Source organism: Anser brachyrhynchus (genome assembly GCF_964034855.1).
Source record: "Anser brachyrhynchus genome assembly, chromosome: 4".
NCBI classification, from domain to species: domain Eukaryota; kingdom Metazoa; phylum Chordata; class Aves; order Anseriformes; family Anatidae; genus Anser; species Anser brachyrhynchus.
In genome coordinates, this window is record NC_137698.1 from 15,193,568 (window position 1) to 15,220,467 (window position 26,900).

The 26,900-nt window shown below is 40.6% G+C and overlaps 3 protein-coding genes and 1 long non-coding RNA gene across 11 annotated transcripts in view; 1 reads left to right on the forward strand and 3 right to left on the reverse strand.

The window, feature by feature from the left end:
• Positions 1-4,271, reverse strand: part of CENPC (centromere protein C) — a 28,281-nt gene extending 24,010 nt beyond the window's left edge. For all 4 annotated transcript variants that reach the window (XR_013950417.1, XR_013950418.1, XM_080589989.1 and 1 more), the window contains exons 1-6: positions 4,166-4,271; positions 3,107-3,153; positions 1,859-1,920; positions 1,470-1,567; positions 511-601; positions 194-413 (exon numbers count right to left, since the gene is read on the reverse strand). Coding sequence is in view for 2 of the 4 variants with exons in the window: in XM_080589989.1 (XP_080446115.1) it covers positions 194-413; positions 511-601; positions 1,470-1,567; positions 1,859-1,920; positions 3,107-3,153; positions 4,166-4,180 (533 nt within the window). In the remaining 2 variants the exon portion in view is untranslated. The remainder of the gene's footprint in view (positions 1-193; positions 414-510; positions 602-1,469; positions 1,568-1,858; positions 1,921-3,106; positions 3,154-4,165) is intronic.
• STAP1 (signal transducing adaptor family member 1) lies at positions 3,162-14,977 on the forward strand. 5 transcript variants are annotated; one of them, XM_080589997.1, is made up of 9 exons: positions 3,162-3,854; positions 5,794-6,036; positions 8,251-8,322; positions 9,001-9,114; positions 9,801-9,857; positions 11,075-11,247; positions 11,873-12,001; positions 12,652-12,721; positions 13,960-14,977. In XM_080589997.1, the coding sequence occupies exons 2-9, from the start codon at positions 5,914-5,916 to the stop codon at positions 14,158-14,160; spliced, it is 939 nt and encodes a 312-aa protein (XP_080446123.1). In that variant the 5' UTR covers positions 3,162-3,854; positions 5,794-5,913; the 3' UTR covers positions 14,161-14,977. The 5 variants fall into 5 exon arrangements, with proteins under 5 accessions (XP_080446123.1, XP_080446121.1, XP_080446122.1 ...); XM_080589995.1 differs by lacking the exon at positions 3,162-3,854 and adding an exon at positions 4,292-4,968; XM_080589996.1 differs by lacking the exon at positions 3,162-3,854 and adding an exon at positions 4,292-4,670.
• On the reverse strand, positions 8,858-13,907 carry LOC308194292. The gene is made up of 4 exons (XR_013950419.1): positions 12,844-13,907; positions 12,218-12,325; positions 11,745-11,889; positions 8,858-11,134 (listed from the first exon to the last, which is right to left on the reverse strand). It is a non-coding gene; the product is annotated as an uncharacterized lncRNA (long non-coding RNA).
• Positions 14,978-18,022: 3,045 nt separating the features above from the next.
• UBA6 (ubiquitin like modifier activating enzyme 6) overlaps positions 18,023-26,900 on the reverse strand; it is a 34,095-nt gene continuing 25,217 nt past the window's right edge. Inside the window, exons 28-34 of the mRNA XM_080589987.1 lie at positions 26,385-26,456; positions 25,087-25,204; positions 23,900-24,093; positions 22,546-22,673; positions 21,702-21,789; positions 21,250-21,344; positions 18,023-18,942 (exon numbers count right to left, since the gene is read on the reverse strand). Coding sequence (XP_080446113.1) covers positions 18,807-18,942; positions 21,250-21,344; positions 21,702-21,789; positions 22,546-22,673; positions 23,900-24,093; positions 25,087-25,204; positions 26,385-26,456 — 831 coding nt within the window. The 3' untranslated portion in view covers positions 18,023-18,806. The remainder of the gene's footprint in view (positions 18,943-21,249; positions 21,345-21,701; positions 21,790-22,545; positions 22,674-23,899; positions 24,094-25,086; positions 25,205-26,384; positions 26,457-26,900) is intronic.

Genomic DNA, 26,900 nt, shown 5'->3' on the forward strand with positions numbered 1-26,900 from the left:
GGGAATTAACCCTTATCACCAGAATACCTTATAAAAAAGAAAAAAGACAATGATGACCCTTCTAAGCCTAGAAATTGAACTTTTCCTCCAACCTGGAATTATTTGCTTGAGTTCAGAATAGAAACTCATCAATGACTGAAACCACCATGCTAATTTACCCTAAAAGGTGAAAACAACATTCAGCTCTACTTACATATGTACAGGAGAACTTTTTGCTTCCTTCACAAGGAGAGGTGATCCCAAAGCCCCATTATCATCCTCAGGATCCACGAACTCAGCAGGGCTTTTGCATAGTGCTTCGGCATCTTTTAATGTGTCATGAGCCCCTCCTTTAGACAAATGGCTCTCTGTTTTCTTAGAATCAGCTGCATAACCGTGTATTGCAGGCGTCAGGTAGGATTTGTGCGGCCCTCCTGCAACGTATACTAAATAGGTTTAGTTCTTCTACTCAAAAGCTTATAAAATACCAAGAGTTATCCCAAACCTTAAATTAATAATAGTGCTACCAACCTTGGCTACTGACAGTATCTGGTGGTGATGCGGGTACGGATGCTGAAGAAATACAGGTTCTCTTCACCGAGTTCGTTAACCCTGCATTTGACTGCCAGATTCAATGGAGAATAACAAGACAAGCAAAGGAAAATGTTTGACAAAGCAATGGTATTTTGACAAGAATATACATTTCTACAGAAAACAACAATTTTCGTCCCTTAATTCTTACTCATTTAAAGCACAGTTCTGTTTTAATTGAACACTTCAGTTTTCTATTATCTAAGACTTTCTAAGGCTAACTGTAAATTTCACACAGGTGTAACAGCGCGCACACAAAAATCAATTTGCAGCATTGAATAGACATCCTGCCAGCCCACAGGCAAGATATTTTTTCTTTCCAGTACTAATTTAAACAATTTAATTCACCTTTATTATATCAGACTGAAGTTTTGCACAAATTCATTTGAGATTATACAGCATTCTGACATCAGACTGAAGTAAACAAATGCCATTATAAAGACTGTCTGGTTTTAACACTATTAACAGAATATCCGATTTTTACAAAAAACGCTAGAATCCAAGTATTAAAATGAGACTGAATGGGCTGCAGACAAACCAGATTTGCATCATTCTTTCAGCCAATAATAAGTTCATTGATTTGTTTCTACTCCTCCCCAATGTCACAAAGTTATTTTACGCATAATAACTGTTTATCAGGAGCTGGCTTTTCAAAGGAACTAAAAGCTCCTTTTATACAAGGATCATCTTTCAGTTTTACTGTCCATCTGACAGCAAAGAGCTGAGTCTATACATCTGGTAAAGTGACTGAAACCAACTCCAATACAGTCCAAGACAGCCATACCCACCATCAGTTATAAAGCAATGTGCTTCAACCTGAGAGTACACGAAATTTAACTATTTTATTGATCCAAATGCATACCCAAAGCTACACAGTGATACGTCCGTAACTAACTTACCCTTTGGCTCTGTATTGAAGTCCTCGTTTGGTTTCTGCCAACAGGAGTTGAGCAACAGTCTGTGCATGGAGAGCTTATTGTAAGTTCACTATCACAGCCTATAAAGAAAAAGCTATAAATAGGGGATACTTGGAATCACACTGATTTTAACAAGTTACTAAGGTTTGTTACATTCAAGTAAATGTAAACAAGAAAGAAACCAGCTACTCAGGAAAAAGATTATAAAACAGCTTACACAGGTTTACGGGACTGCAAAGGGGGCACCGTTAAAGACTGACAAAAACTTTATTTTAACCATTTTATTTCTAATAATTTACCACTAAATACAATATGAGAAAGAAATTATTATTTAATCAGCAAATTAAGCAAAATGTCAAATAAAACCTTACTTTCAAAACAATCCTGAATGAATTTCAATACATTTTGACCTGGTTGTATATCAATCTTCTTTCTAGAAAGAGGAAAAAAATTAAATAAAAAATACTAAATATCCTTATCCTAGTAATATAAAAGTACATGCAGCAAACACTTCAGTTATTGCTACTTAATATTTTACTTTATTATTTCCACTAGTCCCAACTTCAATAAATCTCATCTGTTCTCATACGCAGATATCAGCAAAGAAACTTGTCTCTATGAGGATTCCAGGAAAAAAAGCCCTGCTGTCACGAAACGTGGTACAAATGAGGAAGTATCTCTCCACAGAAGAAAACATACAAGTATTACAACAATCTTCAGGTAAAAGAACTTTGGGATGAATAAAGATTCTGGCTTGAAATAAATAGACTTTAAAAATCAGCCCTGAAGTAGTATTGCCTGCATGATGATTCAGCCTCAGCAGACCCAGAAAATGAAACGTGTAGTTGTCTGAAGGGGTAGATGTACAACAAGTCACCCTTCGCTTTTCTTCCTATCACTTATCTGCAGTTACTCCATGCTTCTACAAAAGCTTTGGAAGTAGGAACTGGCTTGTGGCATCAAAACTGTAAGCAAGCGAACAGCTCAGCTGCTTGGAATACCATTCTATATTCCCCCCATTAAAATTAACATGGGAGAAGTAATCCAACAGCTGGCCCATGTTGATCAAAACCAAAATAAAATGAAAAACACCATGGACCATTTTTCCCGTAATTATTAGAAGCCTGTCAAAACAGGTAATTTGGCACATTTGGTAAGCTCACGAAACGCATGTCTAAAAATTGACTCCAGTAACAAAAAGCTTGCTGACTTCTGGCATGCCTTTAAAGACTGCAGCACTACACTCAAACTCATCTTCCACATTTCGCAGCAAGGACCAAACAACTAAAGCTGGAACTCTGGGTGGGCTTCGTTTCTCTGCCTCCTGAAAGGCGCAGACTGCTGCTATCGCTGCACTCAGGTAGTCTAGTTAGGAGTAGCTTAGGTTTATCCACACCACAGTCTGTCACTTCAGCAGAAGAATACTGAGGAAATCCTTTCTGCTTTGTCCCCCAGCACAATTTACTCCTCCCACCACTGAGAAATACAGAAAGGTTGAGAAATATTGTATAATCAGCTTAAGATGAACCCAAGAGTTTTGGCATTAAGCTCATACAAATAAATCAGCATAACTTTCCCAAACTATTGTATCTAAGATTAAAACCGTAAGTGGAAATTACCCTCCTCCATGGCAGAATCTTGCTCTGTAGTCTTTTTTGAAACGATCCTGTTAAGAAATAAGAATCAGCTTTTACTAAGCATGCTGCTAACAAGCAAATGACCAGCCTCCTGTTTCTCACGTAAACGAGTCCCGGAAGACTTGATTCATCAAAACTAGTGTAAACAAAGTTATTCGAATAGCAGACAAGACTCTAGCCATCTCTTACCACAACTAGCACAGTAATAATTCAGGTGACAGTACGTTATGAGCCAACAAATGAAATAAATGCCAACAAATGAAATAAAACCTACTGAGCTAGGAACAAGCAAAGACAGTAGAAGAAACAAACAGGAAGGAAGGGTGAGTCAAGATTTAGTGAACAGAGTGCAGTTTTTCGTCAACAAAATGTTTCAAAAAACGTTTAAATGTTTAATGGAAAAAACACTTATGATCTCTTCACACGTGTAAACCTGCTGAATAAAGCGTATGTGCAGCGTGGAGATTGTGTAGCGCTAATACAGCAGAACTCAGTACACTTTAGCCTTGCTGAAAATACCTGGGACCCTTCTAAACGTTTCTCGATATTATATCTCGTGAAAACAACCAAACTGAAATAATTTATTCCAACTTCTCGGCGTAAAACAGCTGGAGGAAAGGCTGGGCCACTCGGGTAACCGACTGACAAGAAGCCGTCGCTTCAGAAACGCCCGGAGCCGAACCACCCCACAGCACGTCGCCGCCTCAGGCTCCGGGTTGCTCCCCGTGAGGTACTGCGCGGTGTCACCGGGCGGCACGCCGCCTTTCACACAAAAATAACCAAAGATGCCCGCAGCGGCTACAAAGTTTTGAGCTTTTAACGAAGTTTAACGCCTTATTCGCGACTAATACACGGCCTTTACAGGCGTCACGCGCCTGACAGGAGGCAGCCGTGGCGGGGAGACGCCCCGCCGGTCCGCCCGCCCGCCCCTCAGCAGCGCCGTGAGGAGACGCCGCCGGCCGGCCGGCCCCGCCGCTACGGACCGACCCCCCCCGCACCCCCTTCACCCCCCCGACCCCCCCGGTTCCCCCGCCGCCTCACCAAGCCCTCCGCCATCCCGCGGCGCCGCCACGACCAAGACGCCGGCCCCCGCGCCCCGCCGCCGGCCGCCGCCCCTCCCCCTGCCCTCCCTTAGCGCCGCCGCTTTCAAACCTCGGCAGCGCGCGCACCCCCAGCGCAGCCGCCTCACGCCATTGGTCGGCGGCCGCCGCGCGCCAGCGGCGGCCGTTGCTTCGCGCGCAGCACTGCCCCCACCCCTGGGCCTTTACCGCGCCTGCGCAGCAGCCCCCGCCGCACTGCCCTGACGAGAGGCGGCGGGAGGCGGCGGTGCCGTGTGCTGCGGAACGGGTGCCCGCGGCGGGTCGGGGCGTTGTGCTGCCAAAGCGTGGCTGAGGAGCCGCTGCCGCAAGAGTTGCGGCAAGTTGGTGGTGCCTAATGGCCAGCCCCGAACTGTGTCAGAGAGTAGTATCTCGAGGTGGAAGGGACCCATAAGGATCACCGAGCCCAACTCCTGGAATTAACATCAGGCTAACTCCTGGAATTTAACGTAATGCTTTTTACCGCACGGTAGCAAACGGCAGGCTGAGTGCTGCCTTGCTGTTGTCAGCCTTCCCCAGGGAAGGCGCAGACAAATCTTTTCCACTGGTTTTTCTGCATCACTCAATGGCAAAGTCAAGTTCTGCCAACAAAACCCAAGTGTACAAAAATCTGCCAACTTTTAGCCAAAACCTAAGAACGTGAACCTGTCCCCTGCCACACTTAGAAATCACACAGTTACTTTCAGACCCCTGTCTTCTGCTATAGCTGGTTGGCAGCTGTATGATCCACCACAGCTCACCTTATGGGTAATTACGTACTCATCTTACACATATATGCAGCCGAGGAACAAAAAAAAGGTCATGAAGTAGTTCAACAAAAACCAAAACACTGATTTGGTGTTTGCTTGCCTTGGTTTTGACAGCAGCAAGCACCAAAACACTTGAGTCCTGTCATCCCTATTAGTTCTGAACGCTACAGGAAGGCCAGAAACCAAGTTAAACATCACTGTTCTGAGAAATTTATGGAAATTTCACCCCTCATTTCAGCAGTACCAATGTTTCACTCCTGAACTACCATCTCCCTTCACATTGTGTTTAAAGGCTTCCGTATATTAGCTCTTTCACAAAGAAAAATCTTTTCCTATGTGCACGTTAGAAAGTTGATTTATCCTTGGCAGCTACAAACAAGTGTAAGCAGGTTTATTTCCAACATCACTTATGGCATCCCATTTCCTAAAGAAATTCCAACTCTAATTTTATAGTCTCAACATTAAAATGTGTTTTCACAGACAAAAAATAAATAAATAGCACTTGGGAAGCAGCTGAAAGCACAGCTTTCCCAGCCTGCATGTAGCCTATGACAAGTCATAAAAATCAGGCTGTTCCACCACCACGTCCTGGTGACATCCCTCACAGTAACAATGCAATTTTGTACCAGTGTGCTCATTCTCCAAACACTTACCCTTGAGCAAACTGAGGAGCACAGTCTTGTACAGCTCACTGGAAAAGGTCCGTTTTAATCCACTCGATCTGGTTCCCCCGACGATTGCACACCAAGCAGAGCATATGCTGACCTAAAAGCAAGCACTGAGACTTCCTCTTAGAGGCGCTGCTTTTTTGCCCCCTCACCAGGACAAGCTCTCCGGCTGACACTGACGCAGAGCAGGGGAGAACAACAGGCGAGGGGGCGAGCAAGAAAAAAAACAAACAACCACCAGCACATCTGATAACCAGAAGATACTGAGAAGCAGCATGGAGCAGCCTGTGGAAGCTCCTCAGCCAGCGCCCCGGCGAATCTCCCAGGAGAGACAGAGGATCACAGGTCTGCCGCTGTACTTCCAAGGTTACCTGTCAGTCCGGCACGTGAAATCCCAGGTAAGGTGCACGGTCCCAGAGAGCAGATACGTTTAAACATTTCCTCAAAATATTATCGCTGCATATCTATCTGTTGATGATGGTGGTGGGAAATGTTTCTCGGTGCTGGCTGATGCAAATAGGTGCACTGAAATAGTGATATCAGCTTAATTTGTGCTTTTATTTGTTTCTGTTCGTATTACTCAGGGGAAAAACAGGAAAATAAATTATGTAAGGTAACCATCAATATCTCCAGGATCCCATTATAACTGAACCATAATTGTAATATTATAATTATATACCTGCTGAAACGTGGATTGATTTTGATCAATTTCATAGCTACCAGCACAGTGAAAAGCTAATGCAATATTTTTAATACTGAGACATGGTTCAATCGCTCCAGTGAATAATCTATTTTACTGAATGCATCCTGAAATCTTCAGGGACGCACCACCTGAAGAATAGATGAGCTGCGCTGCATCTCTTTTTTCTTGTTGGTATGAGCTGATGATTTCACATAGGTGGACTAGCTTGGAAACAAAATAGAGTGTTTTGTTTTTGTCCCGGGATTTTGTTATTATTAAGACACAAACATACAAACGCCTCCATGCTTTTATCTGTGCTACTACTATTTCATCTGTTCAGAGCGTGACCCTATATTAAGCTGATCATCCTTTTTTAGCACTTGATAATGACAATCCCTATACTTAGTGTTACAAAGTAATTTTTACCCTAGCCATACCTACACTCATGTCTCTGTAGGTGTAGATGAAGAAAGTAGAAAAAAATATGAGTTGTGCTGTGCTAAAGGTAGATATAATCAAGAGACCAAAATAGCACTGTGGTTCACAACGCAGGAACAAACAAGTACCACAAAAAACAGGAACTCCAAGAAACAAAAAGTAGACTGATAATCTTGCTGCTAATTTTTCTGCAGCACTAGAAATTATTCAATGCCTTGCCTTGCCTTGTTGTAACAGGGCACAACAATAATACGCACCAATCTGAAGAGATTTACATGGTCTGGGCAAGTTATATTATCATTTATAAGAAACCAGACACTCAAGAATAAATATATTAAAGGCTGTGAAACAATTACAAATGCTCCTGGGCAACTACTACTATGTCTCCATAGAGCAGAAAGCCTACATTATAAAGTGCAGTTCAAAACTTTCCCGTAACATCCAGCCCCGCACCAAGCAAGCATTCACAGGCTTCATTAATTTGCTAGGGACAGATGGTTTAACAAGGTCATTTACACCTTAATAGCACACTGCAGTGCTCAGAGGTTGGGGTCCAGAGGCTGAACACTGTAGAGAATCTTACACCAGCAATTTGTCAGAAAACACCAGAAAGACTAGTTAGGAGCTAGCAGGACAGGGAGCAAGGACTGCCAGCAGGATAAACATTGTTCACTTTAATTCATATGACCTAGTGGACTTCACTAGTTACTTCTTTCTCCATTTTTGTGAATATGTCTAAATTTGTGTCAAAGAAAATCCCCAAACAAAACAAAATAAACACAAACACAAAACAAGTAAGGAAACTGAAAACTAGAACAGAACTTCTGTGTTACAGGTTTGTGTTCCCAATTCCACATCCCATAAGAGTTACACCTCTTTGGGTATCAGGGTTGCAAGAAAATGGAGAAGAGTACAGAAAGCTTTCCCATTACTTGGGTATGACTGTATTAGGGAACAGTAAGAAGAGTCAGACAAGTCATACTTACTTCGGCATGATGTTGCTCTATGAGCACACATAACTTAAAGACAAAGCATGCAAAATACCACTTTGAATACAGGAAGTCCGGTTAATAGGTCAGACTGCTCTCAAGATCCATGATCCTGTCCTTATAGCAAGTAAATTGGCATGATCAAAATTATATGCAAATAGACACTTCAAGGGAATATGTATTTTTTTCCCATTCCTTACCCCTTTTAAGTCCCCTGACAAATGCTAAAAACATTTAATTTAATTAAAATGAAAGCTTTCTAGTTCAATGCCAAATTAGGATAGTAGAGAAAAAAGCCTACAGCTTTTTTTGTTTCTACTTATCAAAAAATATTTAATAACTTTTTTTCATAAAATACTTAGAAAATAAATATATACATGATCTTTAATACACCAGTTTAAAAGTACATGACATTTTTTCTTAGCAGCAGTTCTTTTACTTTCAGCACTTTGTGGAAACTAAAAGATTGTATTGACAAACTGACGCTTCCTCCTCTATAACAGGAATTTAGAGTGTATTGGACAGAACTGAGAGGAACTGTGCTCTTCTTTTATGATGATAAGAAAGCACCAACAGTGAGTAGCATGCTGTCTTTGTAACCGCACGTTGTGTGAACCACATCAGTTATTTTCATGAAGTAATCCCTATGTACCCAAGACACCTCTCGGTGCCCTTTCCCGTCTCCCACCTGCACAGTCCAGAAAATAGTACTCAAAGTTGTAGCAGAAAGACTGAAATCAAAAAAAGACAGTGAAACAAACAACAGCATTTGAATCTGCCTCATTAAAGCAAAAAAGGAATTATTTTTTTGGCACCTAAGCTACAAATGTATCCAAATTGCTCCATAATGTTACTGCATGCTCTTTCCTCAACTGTGCACAAGAGTAAAAATATATCTTGGTGTGTAACATGACTTTCCTCTATGCAGCTGATACAAACTTTGGTATGATCATAAAGCATTGTGGCTGTTGGTTTAGCTGAAGTCACAAAGCAAGTACTTGGAGAGGTCTCTTGGCTTTAATGTGTAATTATGAAGACTAAGATGGGAAAAATCCAGAAGGCATGGTGTGGGTGCAAAGAGCTTTTGTAAGCAGAAACAAGGGACTGAGCTTTGAAATGTCTGTCAGTGAAATTTAATCCAAGATCTCGAAAAACTTTCCATGCATTTTCTTCTAAACAAATTTCTTTGAAGAGCAGCTAGATTTGGGGTGAAAATTACAACCTCTGTTATTTCTCTTTTTTTGCTTCCTTAGTACTCACAGAAGCTAGATATATCAGCTTTGACCTCAGCAACCAATATTTATCCAAACGAAAATGACTCTTCACAGTTCATCCTGACACTGTCAAATGAGGAACTAGAAGTGAAGGTAAGAAAATGAAAGACATGATTTGTAAGCTGCTTGGTGCTTTACCCCATCTGTCATGGATATTCAGAGCTCCATTCTGACACGAGAGTAGAAATGCCTTCTTTGGTGTGGCCAGGCACCAAAAGGCAGCCAAAGAGGGAGGCAGTGCTGAAGAACTTAACACCAGGGAAACTCCCCCTCAAGACATTAGGCAGTTTTCTCTGGAGTATCTGAGAATATAAAGTGAGCAAAGAATTGAACCTAAAAATAAAAAAAATACACAAGAAAAGTCAGGAAGTGCCCCCCTGAAAGGCTTAGGCCATCTGTAAAACCAAGAAGGGCAATAAAATATCTGATTAGCCCCTTGCCACAGCTCAAAAGCCATAATAGAGATTATAGAGCTCAGGGACTACCTTTGCAGTTGAGACTCACCTACCTCCTTAGCTTGGCCTTCCGTTTGGATCCACACACCTTACTCCTTTTACTCCAACAGAGCCCATGATTTCTTTCCTTCTCACTTCCATCCTCTCTCACTAATTGAACTTGGAGCAACTGGGGAAGTGCAGTGCTTCAGGGTGTGATGTAGCTTGGCAGGAGGCTCATTTCCAGGCAAGGTACTTCTAAAGGGATGAAAGTTACCTGAACATGAAAATAATGCACTTTGTTTGCTGCAGTTATTCTTACACTGTCATTCTCTGTTCTCTCAGGCTGATAACTGTGAATATGGAAGAGAATGGAAGGGTTTTATTCTCACCGTAGCAAAGGTAGGGAAGGGTTTTGTAGCTCAATGTCGAAAGCCTGTATAAGGGGTCTTTGTGCATGCAACAAGTTGTCTTCCACAGGCATAAAGCTTGCTTCTAATGCGCTTGCACACACTAAGCTGCCTGCTCATCCCCCGAAGAGGGGGGAAATTCAGGCTGATTTCACCCCAGCTCATCTGCCATGATATTTAATCAGACACAGCTCCCAACCCACTGTTTGCTGTCTGGGGAGGAAAGACTTCTAGCATAAGGCCATTTCCTGCACCTGTGAAAAGGGAGCCTACTCTGAGAGAAATAACTTCTTCAATATTTGATGAAGAAATAAGTGAAGAAATGGCTGAACTGCACACCTGAGAGAACCCCTTGAGCCCTGTGTTTTATTCTACTGGGGAAAAAAAAGGTCAATTTCCCACCAGCCTTCACGTGGCACTTAGGAAGAGATGGAACCGTATCTGATGTTTCCCTATTATTCTGAACAGCTAGCACTGTCCTTCCTCTGGGGCTCCTTTTATTGGTCTAACAGTCAAAACTCACAGCACTTTGCCAGCTGTAATAGTTTGAAAATGGAAAGAAATAACTTAGGTAATTTTATCTCTGGCTTTATTTCTCTCAGTCTCTTTAGATAGCCAAACTACTTTTCTCCCCTTTCTTATATGCATGGAGAGTCCTAGGTGTCATCTACATGTTTAAGAAAAGATTGCTAATAATTACTGTGGAATAACTGTGCTATAATCATTTTATGTAAATTCATTCTTACTCATATGAAAGATCTTAGTTAAACGCACTTTGAAAAGAGCAAGATGCTCTTTAATAGTGACCAGTAGAAAATAAAGGAAATTCCTTCACAGATTACTTTACATTGGTGTAGCTGAATCACTTAAAAAGCTGAGGTGAGCTGAAATAGATTGTTACATTTATGCAGCCTTTTGCAGTATAGAATCCCTGATATTTTGCAGTTGTTCATACTGTTCCCACTTTTATCAGTGCACACCTCTGGTATATCAGGATACAGATGTATTTGCTCTACTATTTTAACAAAAACAGATGTGCAGCATCTTATTCAAAGCAGCATACCCAGACCTTCCAAATTATCACACTTGCTTAAACTGAGCAGGTAAGAAAGAGCAGCTGCATTCTGGAGATTGCTGTGATGGCACAGAAACAGTTGCTCACAACGTTTGTCCATTCTTTTCATTTGTAACTATGCTGTTCCTTTCTAGTTGTCAGTTCCACCAGATGAGTTGTTACTACCTGAACAACTTAGGAGAATGCATGAAGTGCTAGAGAAAGAAAAGAAAAGAAGGATCACGCTTGATGACTGTTCCAGCGCATCCCTGAATAATGAAAGCCATCCCAGCAAGCATGACAGCAGTACAGTGACTGCTATGCCAGCGTAAGCTCTGACAGAAATATGCAAACCCCAGCCTGACTAGAGAGCCTTCCCCTCTTTCCGAGTATTGTTTTCATACAGACGTTCAAAATTCAACTGTTATACAAAGGGTTTTAAAATATTCAATGAACAAAGTCTACCTTAAGGCCTTTTAGAGATTTTACAAGGGAAAGATTACTCCTGCAGCTTTTCCACAATGCCTTTTGTTTTGAAAAGGTTGAGCATAGTATATTGCTACACTTGATAAACCTTTTAGAAAACCACGTGTTGGACTGGTATATCTGCCCTTCTGAGAACATGCTGATTACCCTTCAAAGTAATTCCACGTTGCTCTTCTCACATTTTTTTGCAAGGGTCCATAAAGCAATATAGCTGAACAAATGTGCCACCTCCTCCATGAGAAGGGCAGAGCACTGCTGTCCTGAATTATGCTCCTGTAATAGCATTATTCATCAAGAGTCCTTCAGATGTCATGCCCCTTGGCAGCCACGGCTAATTACCTTGGGTGAGCCTAGCATTGTTAAGAAGCATCAGCCTGGTAGACCACATCTCTTGGCGCAGCTCGGAATGACATGGCCTTACTTGTGTAACTTGCATTCATGCTGTTTCTCCCCTCCCTTCTATGCAGCTGCTTCTATGCGGTATCTCGGAAAGAAGCGACAGAGATGTTGGAAAAGAATCCTTCGTGTGGGAATTTGATTCTGCGTCCTGGCAGCGACAGCAAGAACTATGCAATCACTGTCCGACATGGGCTGAAGTAGGTTGAGTCCATAATATATTATTTCACAACTAGTACATACTGTATTAAAAGCTGAATTCATAATACCCAAAGTTGACATGCGAAGCATATTCTTCACCTTCAGACTACTTTGAACAAGGCAAACGGGGCAAGAAGGGCATGGGCCTGAGACCAATTTGTCAGTTCTCTCCTCCTCCAAAGCCAGTTAGATTAAACAAAGCAATGAAGACCCACCAGCAAAAGCCAGTTTCCTCGGGAAAACACTTTCCCATCTGCTGTCCAGCCATGAAACCCAATCCTAAGAGATCTTCGTGCAGAATGAAAACCGAACAGGCCATATCCCTTTGTAAAATGAATAAAGAAAAATGAAAAATATTTTCAAACAGTAACTTGGACTAGAAACACACCACATTTTAACTGAATCGCCCCATTTTAGCTTTGCAGAGTTTCAGAACAAGAGTCACCTGAGACACCGGGAAACATCATCTGCAATTCCCAGCGTTCCTAAACTATGACAAGAAAAAACATCTTGCCACACCCCTTCAATAGGCTCTGGGGATATTACAAAACACATCCATTGCTCGTCAGTGGAATTCATGACAGCAATGGTACATCATAAGTTATTTCATTTCTAGCAGCATATCAACTGTCATTTCCTTTCCTTACAGTGTCCCGTGCATAAAACACTACAGAGTGATGTCTAAAGAAACAAGTTACATTATTGAATTGGAAAGAAAGGTAAATGAGCAATTCCCTTGTTAAGAGATTCTTAAGCATGTGTAAGAAATATTACTTTATAGAAAGTTAGAAAAGCTACAGTAAATTCCTAACTCTAATTTGTGAGAAAGTATGTATTTTACCTCTCTTTAGCCCATCTTGTCTTTCTTTAGTCTTTTGCCTCTGTTAGTCTAACTAACCTAAAGAAAAAAAAATATCAAGAATTAGAAGAGGAAAAAATACCCACAACCTCTTCTCTTCTACCAAAAATATAATCAAACCACCAACACCCACAAAACACTCAAGATTGTTTTTTTCTTTTTCCCAGTAATTCAGCCTTCAGTAATAAGTCTGAAAAGTGAGCTCTTATTGCAGCTAGAGGAAGTTCAAAGTGCACTTCATATAACTCTGAGAAATAAAAATAACTTAGCTGAGGTGCAATCAAGTGTGTATGGACCTTATTACTTGGTTCTAAATAGTTTTTTCCACTTTCCTTAAGACTCATTTAACCAGTGGCCTGAGAAACATCCTAATGATTTGAAAAAGCATTTGCTGCTAAACTACCTGCTGAAAGAGCATCAGCAGTCATTGAAGAGCATGAAGGTGCACAGAGCTATACCTCTTTTGGTTTGTTTACTCATATGATAGAAGGGAAGGAGTTGTATGTTTGAGGATCAGCCTGGAAAAGAGCTGGAGAAGGCTCCAGGGAGACCTTACAGCAGCCTTCCAGTGCCTAAAGGGGGCCTGCAGGAAAGCTGGGGAGGGACTCTTTGTCAGGGAGCATAGTGGTAGGACAACGGGTAATGGCTCTAAACTAAAAAAGGGTAGATTTATAGTAGATAAAAGGAAAAATTTCTTTACTCTGAGGGCGGTGAGGCCCTGGCACAGGTTGCCCAGAGAAGCTGCGGATGCCCCATCCCTGGAGGTGCTCAAGGCCAGGCTGGATGGGGCTTTAGACAGCCTGGTCTGGTGGGAGATGTCCCCGCCCATGGCAGGGCAGTGGAATTGGATGATCTTTACGGTCCCTTCCAACCCAAACCATTCTGTGATTCTATGATAAAAACATTACCAGATGTTGCAGGGAGCTGTCCTAGACCTCACTGCATCTAAATGCTAGATGCAAATCCAGTACCAATTGTTCAAAGAACATTGCTAGGCACACCAGCCTGCCAGCATGTTTTCAAAATGTATTCTCTAACGCATGCAGTATGATTTGTTTGGTGTTTTCTTTTTGTTTGTTTTGTTTTTCTGTGAAACAGGTGTCACTTGCAAGTCTTCAGGATGTCATCAATTACTTTGTGACCCAAACCCAAGGAAACCTGAAACCATTTGTCATGGAGACATGCCACAATGCTCTGCAGATGGCCCACAGTTCTGAAAGCAAAACACGGAAAAGTCCTGCTGAAGGACAGAGGCACAAGGAGGAGCTTACAGGAACTCCTCTATTACAGCTAAGCTGAAAGCATTTCCCAGGCTATTATGTCACTATTTCTACAACAGCCTTGTTTATCCTAAATCAAGAATGTGATTCAGGTTCTCCCAGAGAAATTTATGAGATCTGGGGAGAACATCATAGTAGCTCTCAAAAAAAGGGAAAATACTGTACATCCAAATAACCCCAACTCCTACAGAAAATTAAACTGAAAAAAGTAAAAAGAGTGAGGGAGAGGGCACATTGACACTGCAAAATGCATTGAAAAAATATTGTACCAAACTGAGGCAGACAGCGTACGTGGGCTCAGTTCTGTCACTGGCTCACAGTGCAATAAACTCTATATTTAACAAACTTGTTTCTTTTCTATTCATTTGCAAGAGAATCAGTGCTGTTTAACCCATGTGGACAGCAGGGATGTCTCACATCTACTGGGACTTTGAGCATTGCTTTAGAGGTGCAATACTGGCCAAGCAGAAAATACAAGCCTGGATAGCCTAAACTGGAGGTTCTTGGTTCTCTGCAAGTTCACACACATCCCATCCCTTACAGCATCTTGAACATTGCAAATGGGGCATCTCACATGTTTTGCAACTGGGGGAGGGCATAAATTCAAGCACACTGTGACATTTCCTGCCTAGCCGTACATTCCCACCCCTTCTACACGCTAACAGGAGCATTCATCTGATCCTGCCATGAGCTAGCTCAGGGAACTAAACACAAATTAGCCGGTGTCCCTGCTGGTTAAGCTCTCCGAACCACCTCTCCATGGGCTGAGGCAGAGCACAATGAAGAAAAGAGCACGCAGCTGGTAATGAGGGAAGGCAGCAAGCATGACAGACAGATCATACCGAGCAGGTGTGGAACCTCACCGAGCCTCAGCCACAGAATCCACCTCGAAATTCCTCTCGGAAATTGGGGATCCAGCCTTCAAAACAAGTGACTGAAGTGATCAGCAGTATGATCCGAGTGTGATATTTTTAGCCTCTAAAGTGTGTCAGGCAGCTGGACCGAACAAAGTGCTTCCAGGATGGAGTATCTACAGCTGAGCTACACTCCTTTAGCTGATCCTGGCTTTTTTCTTAAACAAACCAACTCCTGTAGCACAAGAGGTAGAGGAACAATTAAGTCAGTTGCATTTGGCTGAAATTCAGTTCCTTTCTTCAAACAACTAGCCACAATATTTCCAAAGATACAAGGAAAGGTTAAAAACATGAACTTACCTAAAGCCCTTACCTCTGTTTGATACAAGCCAGATGTACATATAAACATTGCCTAGCTGAAACCTGTGTTATTTTAGGATGCGAGAGACTGTGATGAGATGACACGGGTGTTTCAGCATTGGTAGAAACTGGGGCCAGAGTTTTCTTTCTATGCAGTCATTATTCTTGAATAGCACTTTTTCTTTTAATAAATGTTCACATATTTACCACATGTATTTTGAAAATGGAGATACAAAGATGAAAATGTGTACTTTTTACTCCTAAATCCATCAAGAAGGAGGCCAGATCTGTCAAAACAGCCTTATTAAGAGTAGCATGATCTTGACACAGAATCCTCACTACTCCAAGCATTAAAGAGACATAGAGCCAGGTGCTAAATGCCTTGTTTTGCATGCATGAACATTCCTGCAGCTATTTAGGAAGTAATTTAACGTAAGAAATTAAGGGAAAGCTAATGTAAATTTTGAGCAGACTGTAAAAAAAAAAAAAGCATGAATGAGAAAGATCTTTAACGCCGATATAAAATTTAATCTCTGCAAATCAACTGCTCTTGCAAAGAAAAACATTTTGAAGGAAAGGTATTCAGAGTGTTCTAGCAGAAAGGCAGTTGGTTCTTCATTGCTGCAGGGAGATGGCTAGCTCTAGCTGCTGCATGAGAACATAGCGTCAAAAAATCCTAGACACACACAAGTTTTCATCACAAAGCCAAAAAGCAGTTCTGAGATTCCAGGTGGTGCAATGCACCTCTGCACTGCTAGCACTGTACTGGCAGTACTGGAGATCTGGAAGACCAGCAAATCCCCCCCAGCCCAAAGCTCACTTGGCCAGCCTGAGTTGAGCCCTTTTAGCATGATCCTGCTGAGCACCTGCTGGGACTTCAGGTAAAAAGCAGCACTAAATTGAAAAATGGACTGTATCAAACACAAATTAATGCCAAATCTGCTCACTCCCCTCTACACAAGCTCCAACATAAACACATTCACCCCCTGTATCAGCAATTCAGAAAATCTGAAAATATGAAAAACAACTTTAATAGTCACTTGACATGCACAGTTCATCCATATGAAGTCCTCTTACGTAACTACTTGTAAAGTGTTCTCTAGGTTAACTTATATCCAGAAAATCTTAAAGGTCAGCTAAAAACATTTATAGACTCGTTTTGCATTTTTGGTTTTTCTATCACCAACTGTTAGACTGAGAGGAACCCACCCATAGAACAGACATGCATCCAACAGATACACACAATAAGAACAGCACAGAGATACAGCCTTATCTGTCAGTTCTGGCCCTGATACTTGCCATCCTCTACCTGGAATTTTTGCCAAGGTTCTCACAAAGCTGTATGCATTGTCATTAGCAAGAGCCACTCTGTTACTTGTATCTGAAAATTTATTTTATACCCTGAGGGCCGTCAGATGGCCTTCTAGCAAAGTAGTGAGACTAACACTATTTTTCTACGCTGCCTACTTCAAAAGAAGCATGTTATCACCACGCTAATGCACCAGAGCATACTTACTAAAAATTTCATTTCTTTCACAGCTTACAACTGTGAGAGGTGACACTGCTCTTCATTTAACCTAAACATTCAAGTAAGCGATCCTTAGTACTAATTACTGATTTCAGTTTAGAGTTTAGATTCTAATACCGCCACATGGAAATATATTTTGGTTGTTATTTAGAAGTGAAAACTTACTGTCTGCTTGTGCCTTCTCTACACTGTAAGTGTAGTAATCTTTTCTCCTGTTTCAGAAAAAAAATATCTATAAGAAGTTATTTAAAAAAAGAAATAATTTAGGTAGTTTAAAAAGCACTATTAATAATCTAGAAAATATCTATAAGCTATACTGACCGTAAAACTATATACACCTTTACAGAAGGTATCCCGTATGTATGAACAAATCCCATATACTGAAATAATTGTGTTGATTCCAGCTATTCAGTTCCATACATCTTGCTGTTCAAGTGCCCAGCCTAATAGCTATTGTTCCTGACTACAACTACCTGAGAAGGGGGCGGGGGGGGGGGGGGGTAAGAGACCTAACCAATAATGTTCATTAAATGTTCATCCCTAAATCTTAACAAAGAATAATCAAGGATAAACAGTGAAGTAGTTAATACCTTTTGCAACAACTACAGGATTTAGAGAAGGGCATTCACTGTCTCTAAAGCTTAAAAATATTAAAAAGTTTTCCAGTTTGTAGCGTTGTTGTTGTTGTTTCTTTTTTTTTTTCTTCCCTGATCCCACTTCACTATCATCACTGGGGAATACCAAAAAAAAAAATCAACCCACCCTCCCCCTGCCACATGAACTATGAGCTACACTATCCAGTGTTTAAATGACAGAGATGTTGTTACAGATGCTTCTGTAATACACCTCTGCCTCACCACAGCGCAAAGCAAGTCTCTAATTATTTCCAATAAGCAGATTCTTTATACTTAGATACCCTAGTAACTGAAAAAAACTCAGTGCAACTCAGACTCATGCTGTGGACAGCTGTACAGCATAACCATCCACTGTAAGGAAATGGTACCAGAAGGAGCAGCTGAGGAAACAGTGTTTGCTGTGACAAACATCTGCAGCCATTTGCCTTTACCTCCTTTCAAAGTCATCTCTTGCTACAGTGCTCTCAATTTGGTAAGGGCAGAAAGGCTCAACCACACTGAACATTTTCTCTTTCTTGAAGGCAAAGTTTTATTGTTGAAAGTGTTAACTCAGCTCTCCGATAGGGTTCCACTTTCCCCATATTGCAGTATTCCCCAGAGAACAGTCTTAGTGCAGACAATGAACAATTCCAGGTGTCTTGACTTCAGGGGAGCTATGACAATTTTTATACCTGTTCAAGACCTGCCTCCCTCTGTTTCCATGTGGAGACTGACATTAAGATAGCTGCTCTGGCACACAGCATCACATACAGTTCAGAAGAGAGCACCAACAACACAACAGAGCAGCTCATCTGCTTTTAAGTGGAAGTTTAAACATTTTGGATGGATTATCCCTCATGTAGATGGCAAGATTGAAATTCTCATTTGAGAAGAAAATAACACATGAAATGGATTTGACAGGAGTATCATAAAATGGCAGTTTCCCCAGTTTTTGCAATCTTCTCTAAGCAGTGCTTAAATTGCACATGGGGACAATCTGTTACGTTCACTGTTCTTCTTGCTTTCTTCAGCTCCCCACAAATTAAAACATATCTTTGTCTTTAAGGTAAGGACTGTACTGGACATTCCATCTCATGGAGTGACCAATCCTCCCTTGAGTAAACAGGTTTGAAGGTAACAGGAGATGAAACAAGTCCAGTTTGTCTTCAGTGCAAAGCAACTGACTTTCACCATTTGTTTTAATTAAGGCTTCACCAAAAAAAAAAATATAGTACCATCTTTAATAGCTGAAAATTAGCACACTCCTTTCAAAACAAATGGTCCTGGAGTGACTTTTGCATCTCTACCATCAATTGTCTTCCTGAACAAAGTAGTATCTCACTGGTGGCCCTGGCAAGTCTTCATCTCCATCAGTCTCTGGAGCAAATGATACTGTCAAATCCACATACTTTTTATCAGCAGATGGCTTCACAAGCTTTTGCATCCTACAAAGAAGCAAACAGTTTATTGAGGTAACAGAAGAAGGATTGACAATGGGAATTCAGAGCCAGACTAGGATAAATTTCACTACTAGCAATGAAGCCCAACATACCAGAAACCACACGAAAATGGAGAATGAGCTTTCTTTTAACAATGGACACAAATAGACACAAAGGTCATTCCTGTCTGAACTATTGCAAATGGCATTCTACTTCTCTTGACACAGTCCTCACCCTGCTAGTGAGCTACTACATTGCTCACTAACAAGCGCTCAGAAAAAATGACAAGAGAAAATGGCCACTTTCAGATGGGATTCCTCACCCATGTGACTTCTCTTTCGCATCCTATTAAGGCACAAGATAGAAGTAGCTTTCTGTGCAGCAATTTGGTCATGAAGTAGGACCAAATTCTTGGTCTACCAATAATGGCTGGTTTTAAGACTTTATTAGGCAGACCCCCTCCAATGCAGACACTAGATACGCAGTTCTCACAGAAAGCAATTCTACTGAAGTTAAGACTTTCCAAGTCCTTGAATTTTGAAAGTGAACAGCTATGAGAGGGAGAAACAAAAAAGATCTAGGACTTATTCTTCGGTGACCACAAAGCAAATTTAAACTAGGCAAGCACGTCATGTTTCAGTACTACTTCCCCTCTTTGCTCTCTAGAGTCTTATCACTGCAACATAAGCAATAGCTGCACCTTGGAGACTTAAGTTGCACAAATAATTACTTTGATCAACGTCACATTCATTGCATATTTCTGGATGTCTCAAAACAATCTTTTTTTTTCTCCAACTTGGAGCACTGGTTCACGAGGCCAGCTCAAATGCTAGGAGGCTTGAGGAACACGTTTATTTCTATTCCTCACAGGACACATCAGAGAAGGATTTTACTTCTGGCTAAGCCTTAGCACACAGGACAAAAAGCTGCTTTCCCCAAAAGTACTTGTTCCCTCACAAGAACACAAAGCATTAGACTCTTCTTAGCAGAGATACTGACGTCACATCCATTTGCATGAGGAAGCCTCAAGTTACAGAGCAAGGTGGGTAAACGTCTCTAAAACCTGCACCTAAGGACTATGCTTCTAGTCAGTGCTGTAATTCTGAAATGAAGACAGCGTTTTGAAATGCTTGTTGTCCTAATATAGCAAGATTTTAAACACCTGAAGAAAAAAACAAACTTGCAAGCAAGACCTGAATTTGCTGTGCACATATCTTTCAAAGCTTTTGGGACCATCTGTAACAGAACCCCACAAGCTGTAACTACATGGAAAGCTTGAACAGTCTCAGGGTTAATAGAAAATCTTGATCTTTACACAGAGGCAGCTTCAAAGCAGGCCTTTGACTTTATTACAAACTCTACTCACTCAAAATGATTTATACAGCTGTAGGAGAAGGAATATAAACAATTGTTCTGAGGTGGGCTATAAATTCACATCTTGGTATGCCAGGCACCCTACAGGCAGCACCAACAGACTCTTCCCTCCCTGGAATTTGCCCACACAAGTACTACTTTCCCTGAAGTTAGCTACTAGCAGACTACTGATCAATGCATCTACTTACTTGTAAGCACTGACCAACGAACACTTCAGAGGAGTTGTGACGGACAAATTTTGAGCTACAGAAGTTCAATCGACACATAAAGTTAAATTCAACTTGGGTCAGATGTGGCTATTCCTTTGCAAAGGTCTATCAATCAAAAAATAATAATAATGGCCTGTACTCAAACCCTCTCAAATTTCTAGTTTGTTATACCCTGACATCCTGTCAGTAAGCTTCACTCACAAAGTCTTGCAAACTTCATTTTTAAAAGGCCTAAAGTAAACTAGAATCTAAAGGAATTACCACAGACTAAACACACTACCATTAATCTCAGCTTGCAACCAACACATTAACTCCTTCCTGAATGTCTTCCCCTACTTTCAGAACTAAGTTGCTAAATATCAACATTAGTTTTAAGCCTGTTTAGAACGGACCACTTAGTATTTGTTTTGCTTAAACCAAGCTATATTCTGTCTCCAAAAAGTTACTGTCATACTTCTTTGGGTCTCTCATTCTGGCATTCATCAGTTAGAGTCATTAGAGTTGCATTTTCTAAGTCTCCTGTCCTCAGCACAGAAGTTAATTCACCACAAGAATTAATTCACTTTTTTTTTTTAAAGGAAGAAAGTACCTTTTTTCTTTCCCAAATATAAACAACTAGAAACCACTTTGGGAGAAAATAGGGCCGTCAGACACATTCTTATGATACAACCAGTGAACATAATTTGTAGGTGCATTCACATCCCTGGATCCATTTTCCAGTTATACTTACGTCAGCTTTAATCTTTTAATATGACCTGGCATCACAGGAACATACAGCATTTTGACTCCCTGTACAACCATAGTTGGTTCAATTCCATATTTCTCCTGGAATTCACAAATTAAAATGTATTAAAGGACTATGACAGCTACAAAACCCAGCAGACAACTACAGTTATTACTACAGCTAATTATTGAAAACCATAGGATTCCAAACAGAAAAGGAGATAATACACGGATGTTGACAGAAGTTTTATTAAGATACATTTTAACAAATCAAATTAAAGAACTTGAAAATAGGCTTGGATGTGTTAACTTACAAATTTAAGCTCCCATTGAAATTCTTCCTATAATTATTCTGGTTAAAACAACAATTGACAAGGGCAAAAAAAAAGAGCCAACAACCCAAGACAAGAAAATGCTTTCCTCTCATCTTGCATTAACACAGTGCAATAGATTTCTTACTCTGACAGCATTTATGAAGTCCAACAGTGTAAAATCCTCTTTTCCATAAATTGTCCACCTGTCCCAGATTGTAAATGATATCCCATTCCTGTTTTAAGAAGAGAAAGATGGTTTGTTACTTTAGAACAGACATTTCCTTTACACATATATCGAAGAATTGCTCTCTCTTCTAATGACTTGCTGTTTTATCTCAAGCAAAAATCTCTTCTGTCTCCTGCCATTTCTCTAGCCCTTTCACCTGGCTAAGCACAAGACACAAAGCTATAACTGAGTAAACATAATATCTGGCAACGAAATTAGTGAGTTTTCAGACATACTGAAAAATAGGTTTTGTATTGACCAAGATACAGAAGTGTATCCAGTCTGAGCAGACAGGATGTTTATTAATAACTGTGCTGCATATCTATCTTGTCTAGATTTTTAGAGCCTAGCTACCAACAGCTTCCACTGAAAACAAAACTAAGCCCTTAAAACCACTAGCTTTAAAATTAGGACAGAGGAGCGTATGAGCTGCATGTCCAAACAGGAAGTTGAGTGATGCATTATGGGACACCCTTGGCAGTAGTATATGGCTAATAGAGCTTGATAGCAAACACAAAGTTATTCATCATCTTCCAAGTTTGAAGAACGAAAACAACCAACCTTGAATATATCTGTATTTTTAACTGGAGTATGACCATGAACTTTGGTTCCATTACACTTCTGCTATAACAAGCACATACGGATTTAATCTGATTATCTAGGTTTAATAAGTACAAGTCTCGCACATGTAATGTCTCACCAACTTCTAAGTGAGAGACATCAGGTTTCCAGAATACCACCTTTCTACCATCACCCTTCCTACCTGATTTCAGTTCTTCTTACTTCAGCAGTTTCTGTAAAGACCATTATGGGAATGGCTAAGTTCAGAAAACAGTTCTTGTATGCATCAGCTGGGTAACCACCCACAACTTTGATGAGTTCCAGTGCAACCTGCAATACATAAGAATCACTTGCTTCCGTAAGACCCACATTAATTTAATTAGGAGGCCACACAACTGTAGGATAAGTTGTTGAGGAGATCAGCCTTTGTGCAATCCACAAAGTAAATCACGTTAGATGCAACCCAAATATACCACAGAAATAAATCTACTGCTGCTGCAAGTATTTAAAATGTTCAAAACTCTTCCTAATGCAGGACTCTTACAAAATTCTTCAATTCAAGACACCCCCCATAAGGCTTGAAGTTCTGTTGAGGTGCGTGGATGTGAACTAATACTGAATAGATCATTTCCACTCTTGACACTGCCACTCTGATGGTAGTAATAACTGCAAAAAAACAAACCAAAATGCTTATCTTCAACTCCTCTTTCCGGTCAGAAAACCAGAAATAAAAGTACTGAGGGCTTACCACAGCCGAAACCAAGAGTGACCTTTTGTACTTGCACACAAGAGAATAGAAGAATATGTCCTGGTTTCAGCAGGGGTAGAGTCAATTTTCTTCATAGTAGCTAGCCTGGTGCTGTGTTTTGGATTTAGGAGGAAAGTAATGCTGATAACACACTGATGTTTTCAGTTGTTGCTGAGCAGTGCTTACACTAAGTCAAGAACTGTTCAACGTCTCACACCACCCTGCCAGAGAGGAGGGCTGGGGGTGCACCAGAAGCTGGGAGGGACACAATGAGGACAGCTGACCCAGACTGGCCAAAGGGATATTTCGTACCACATGATGTCATGCTCAGCAATAAAAGCTGGGGAAGTTGGCCAGGTACCTCCCATTGTTTGTAGACTGGCTGGACATCGATCTGCGGGTGGTGAGTAATTGCATTGTGCATAACTTGTTTTGTGGTTTGGGTTTTTTTTTTCTTATCAAACTGCCCTCATCTTAACCCAAGAGTTTCACTTTTTTCCCCAATTCACTGCCCCATCCCACTATGGGGGCGTGAATGAACACCTGTGTGGTGTTCAGCTGTCTGCCAGGTTAAACAACAGCAGAATATAAGTTTGAAATGAAAGTATTTATGACATATTAGATTGATAATTATCATTATAGAATGAATACATTGTGATCTTAAATAATTAAAAAAACCTTTTCTTAGATGATGCTCTGTCTGGGTAGCATTAATGAATATCCAAATAATAGTGGTTTTAGGCAAGGAACAGCAACAAGAAAAAAAAAAAACAAACATGCATTTTCAGAATTTTAAAAGCATACTTACCAGCCCTGAAACTGCAGCAGTAGCCGTTGCAATTGCAGGAATAATCTTTCCAGCAATGCGCTTTGTTTTGAACCGATCCGCTGGTTCGATGTTGTACATCTTGGCTCGTAAGTTTGATGCTGCTGTTATGAAATCTATATGTCCATTAGTATCGTCATCTTTTTCAAAAGAAATGGGCTTCATTTGCAAGTCATCTACTCATAGAAAAAAAAGAGCAAAAATTATTGTTAGAAAACGGAGGGTGTCCTAAACATAAGTTACAGGGAAATAGAACCTTAACAAATACACTCAAATACTTTTTTTTTTATTTTATTTTTTTAATGTTCTGGAGCTTGGTGCCATACTTATAACTTACTTTTCCATGCTAGAAGGAAAAATGTCCCTATCAATATTAATGATGACTGTTGTTAGAAGTGAGTAACTAAATAAATAAAGAGGTCCAGAATACTATTTTCCTTGCAACACCAAGAATAGATTTTGGATAGTTCTGTGGGTATTTCTTACTAACCTCTACCGTGTTAATAGCTTTTCTACTCTGAGAATTCCATATAAAAGCTTTGTTTATCTGTTACCATATTGGTATGAGCTCAGTAGCATGGGAGACAGAGGTTTGAGTCAACTCTCCATAGGATGGGTTAGAGCTGAAGTAATCTTTCTCCTCTGTGTCCATGGGCTAAAAATCTATGCATGCAGTTCATGCCCAGTGACCACTTCGTGTTGCCAAACACAGAAACAGAATTCAAGTATCTACATGTTAACATATCTAGAAGATGCTGATGAAGACTCTAACAGGCTTCACAATTTAGGATAATTTCAGACTGTTTCCTGTAAGAACCAGCTCTCAAGTTTCTCATACCAGAATCACTTTCAGTCCATCTGGGATCTAAGTCAGGACCTCTTCCCTCTTTAGAGGGAATACCCTGCTACCTTCTCACAGTTATCAGGGCTGCATTTGTGTGCGAGTATAACAAAGAACCCTATACTTCTGTATTTCTGAGATTCTTGCAAGTTTTAAGGTCAAGCAATATGGACAAATTACCTGCATGGTACCTTCGAAAGACTTAGTAATCAGCTGTCTAATTCTTGCAGAATTACAGAACTTTTTTTATCCAAAGACCTGAATGTCATGCTGCTGCAGTGCAATTGCAAGATGTTACTCATCTATAAAGCTAGCTTGTACTACTCACTTTCCAAAGCTTCATTGGATAGTATAAACTTCTCCAGCTGGAAAATAGCATTTCTTTCATCCTCACTGCTGACTGGAATATGATCTGGTTTTCTTGCAGTTTCATCGGTCTGTACAACCTGCAAGTGTGTACAGTGTTTAAGTAATAGAATACATGAACTTTGTACAACACAAGCATACTAAATTTTCTGTGTTCCCTGCAGTCCTCCCTCCCAGGTACAAGAGGGGCATGGACTTCCTAGAGCAAGCCCAGCCAAGGGTCACAAAGATCATTAAGGGACTGGAGCATCTCTCATATCAGGAGAGGCTGAGAGAGCTCGTGCTGTGCAGCTTGGAGAAGAGAAGACTCAGCAGGATCTTATCAATGTGTGTAAACAGCTGATAGCGGGGAAGGACAGAAGGTGGGGCTGAACTCTTTCCATTGGTGCCCAACAATAGGACAAGGGGATATGGGCACAAACTGAAGCATAGGAAATTCCGTAAGAAACATAACACTTAAAACCAATAACAAACAAATAAAAAAAAAACCCACACACCAAAACAAACCACAACCAAAACCGTAAGGATGGTTGAACACTGGCACAGGTCACCCAGAGTGTCTCCAGTCCTCGATGGGATTCAAAACCAGATAGGACAGTCCCAGACAACCTGCTCTAGCTATCCCTGCTTGAGCAGATGGGTTGTACGGTCTACAGAGTTCCCTTCTAATGTGAACCATTCCGTGATTCTGAGTCAAAATAGGAGTTTTGTCTCATGAGACAAGCATTCACGAGACAAACATTAGCACTGGGCAAGAAAATATGAAACCACCCTGGGATATATTGTTAAGTGATGACAAATGCTAGCCACTGCAAAACAAGACTTAAGCTATTTTGAAGTTAACACTTCAGAAACAAACAAAAGTAATGACACTTCCTTAATACTACCTAGAGAGAAATAACAAATCGACTCTAGTCAAGGATTGCTTTGAAGTTGCTTATGAGTGACATTTTACTACTTTAATTATACAGGTATAAGCTTGTGTAAACTTAAAAACATTGTAGACTTATGATCACACCCGTGCATTGAAAAGGCTACTGCAAGTCATTTACAAAAGCCCCATAGAAAATCCACCTTGCATTTAGTGGCTGGTACCTTAGCTCTATTCAAGTTAAAGCAGTCCTGTATGTCACTCGCTTGTTTCCCAAAAACGCATTTTTATTCATGTGTATTTCATATCAGCATCAATGCACAGAGTAGTGGGAGATGTATGACACTGTGTGTGGATTATTTTTTCTTTAAAATTGAAGTCATACTTACTTTGTTTGAAGGTCTGAACTCTGGTACCTTCACAGATGAAGTTATCTTCAAAATAGTTTCCTCTGACAAATCCTATTATGGTTTTGAAGAAAAATAATTTAAATTCATAGCAACTGAAAAAAGCCCCCCACCCTCCAAGAGACTACGTACGCAGGAACATTTCAAAGAATACCAAAACCAAAAAAATCCCACAAATAGTTATCGGTGTTCCAATGAGACATCAAGTGAGGTTTACAATGCACAAGACCCACAGTGGTATGAAGTGCCTAGCACTAGAAAACTGAACAGAATTTGTGTGTCTGTGAAATAAGATTATTCCAGTAGCCTCTTTGCTATAAAGAGACAAACACATATTTGTCTATACAAATGCAAGATTTGCAAGAAATACAGAAGAGTGTCAACATTGATAGGGATTCATGGAAAAATAGGTATCAAAGTTACATCCAAGCTTAAAAAAAACAGTATATTTTATTTGTATGTACTTTAAAATGTCTGTACTGTGTTTTGTTCAAAGAG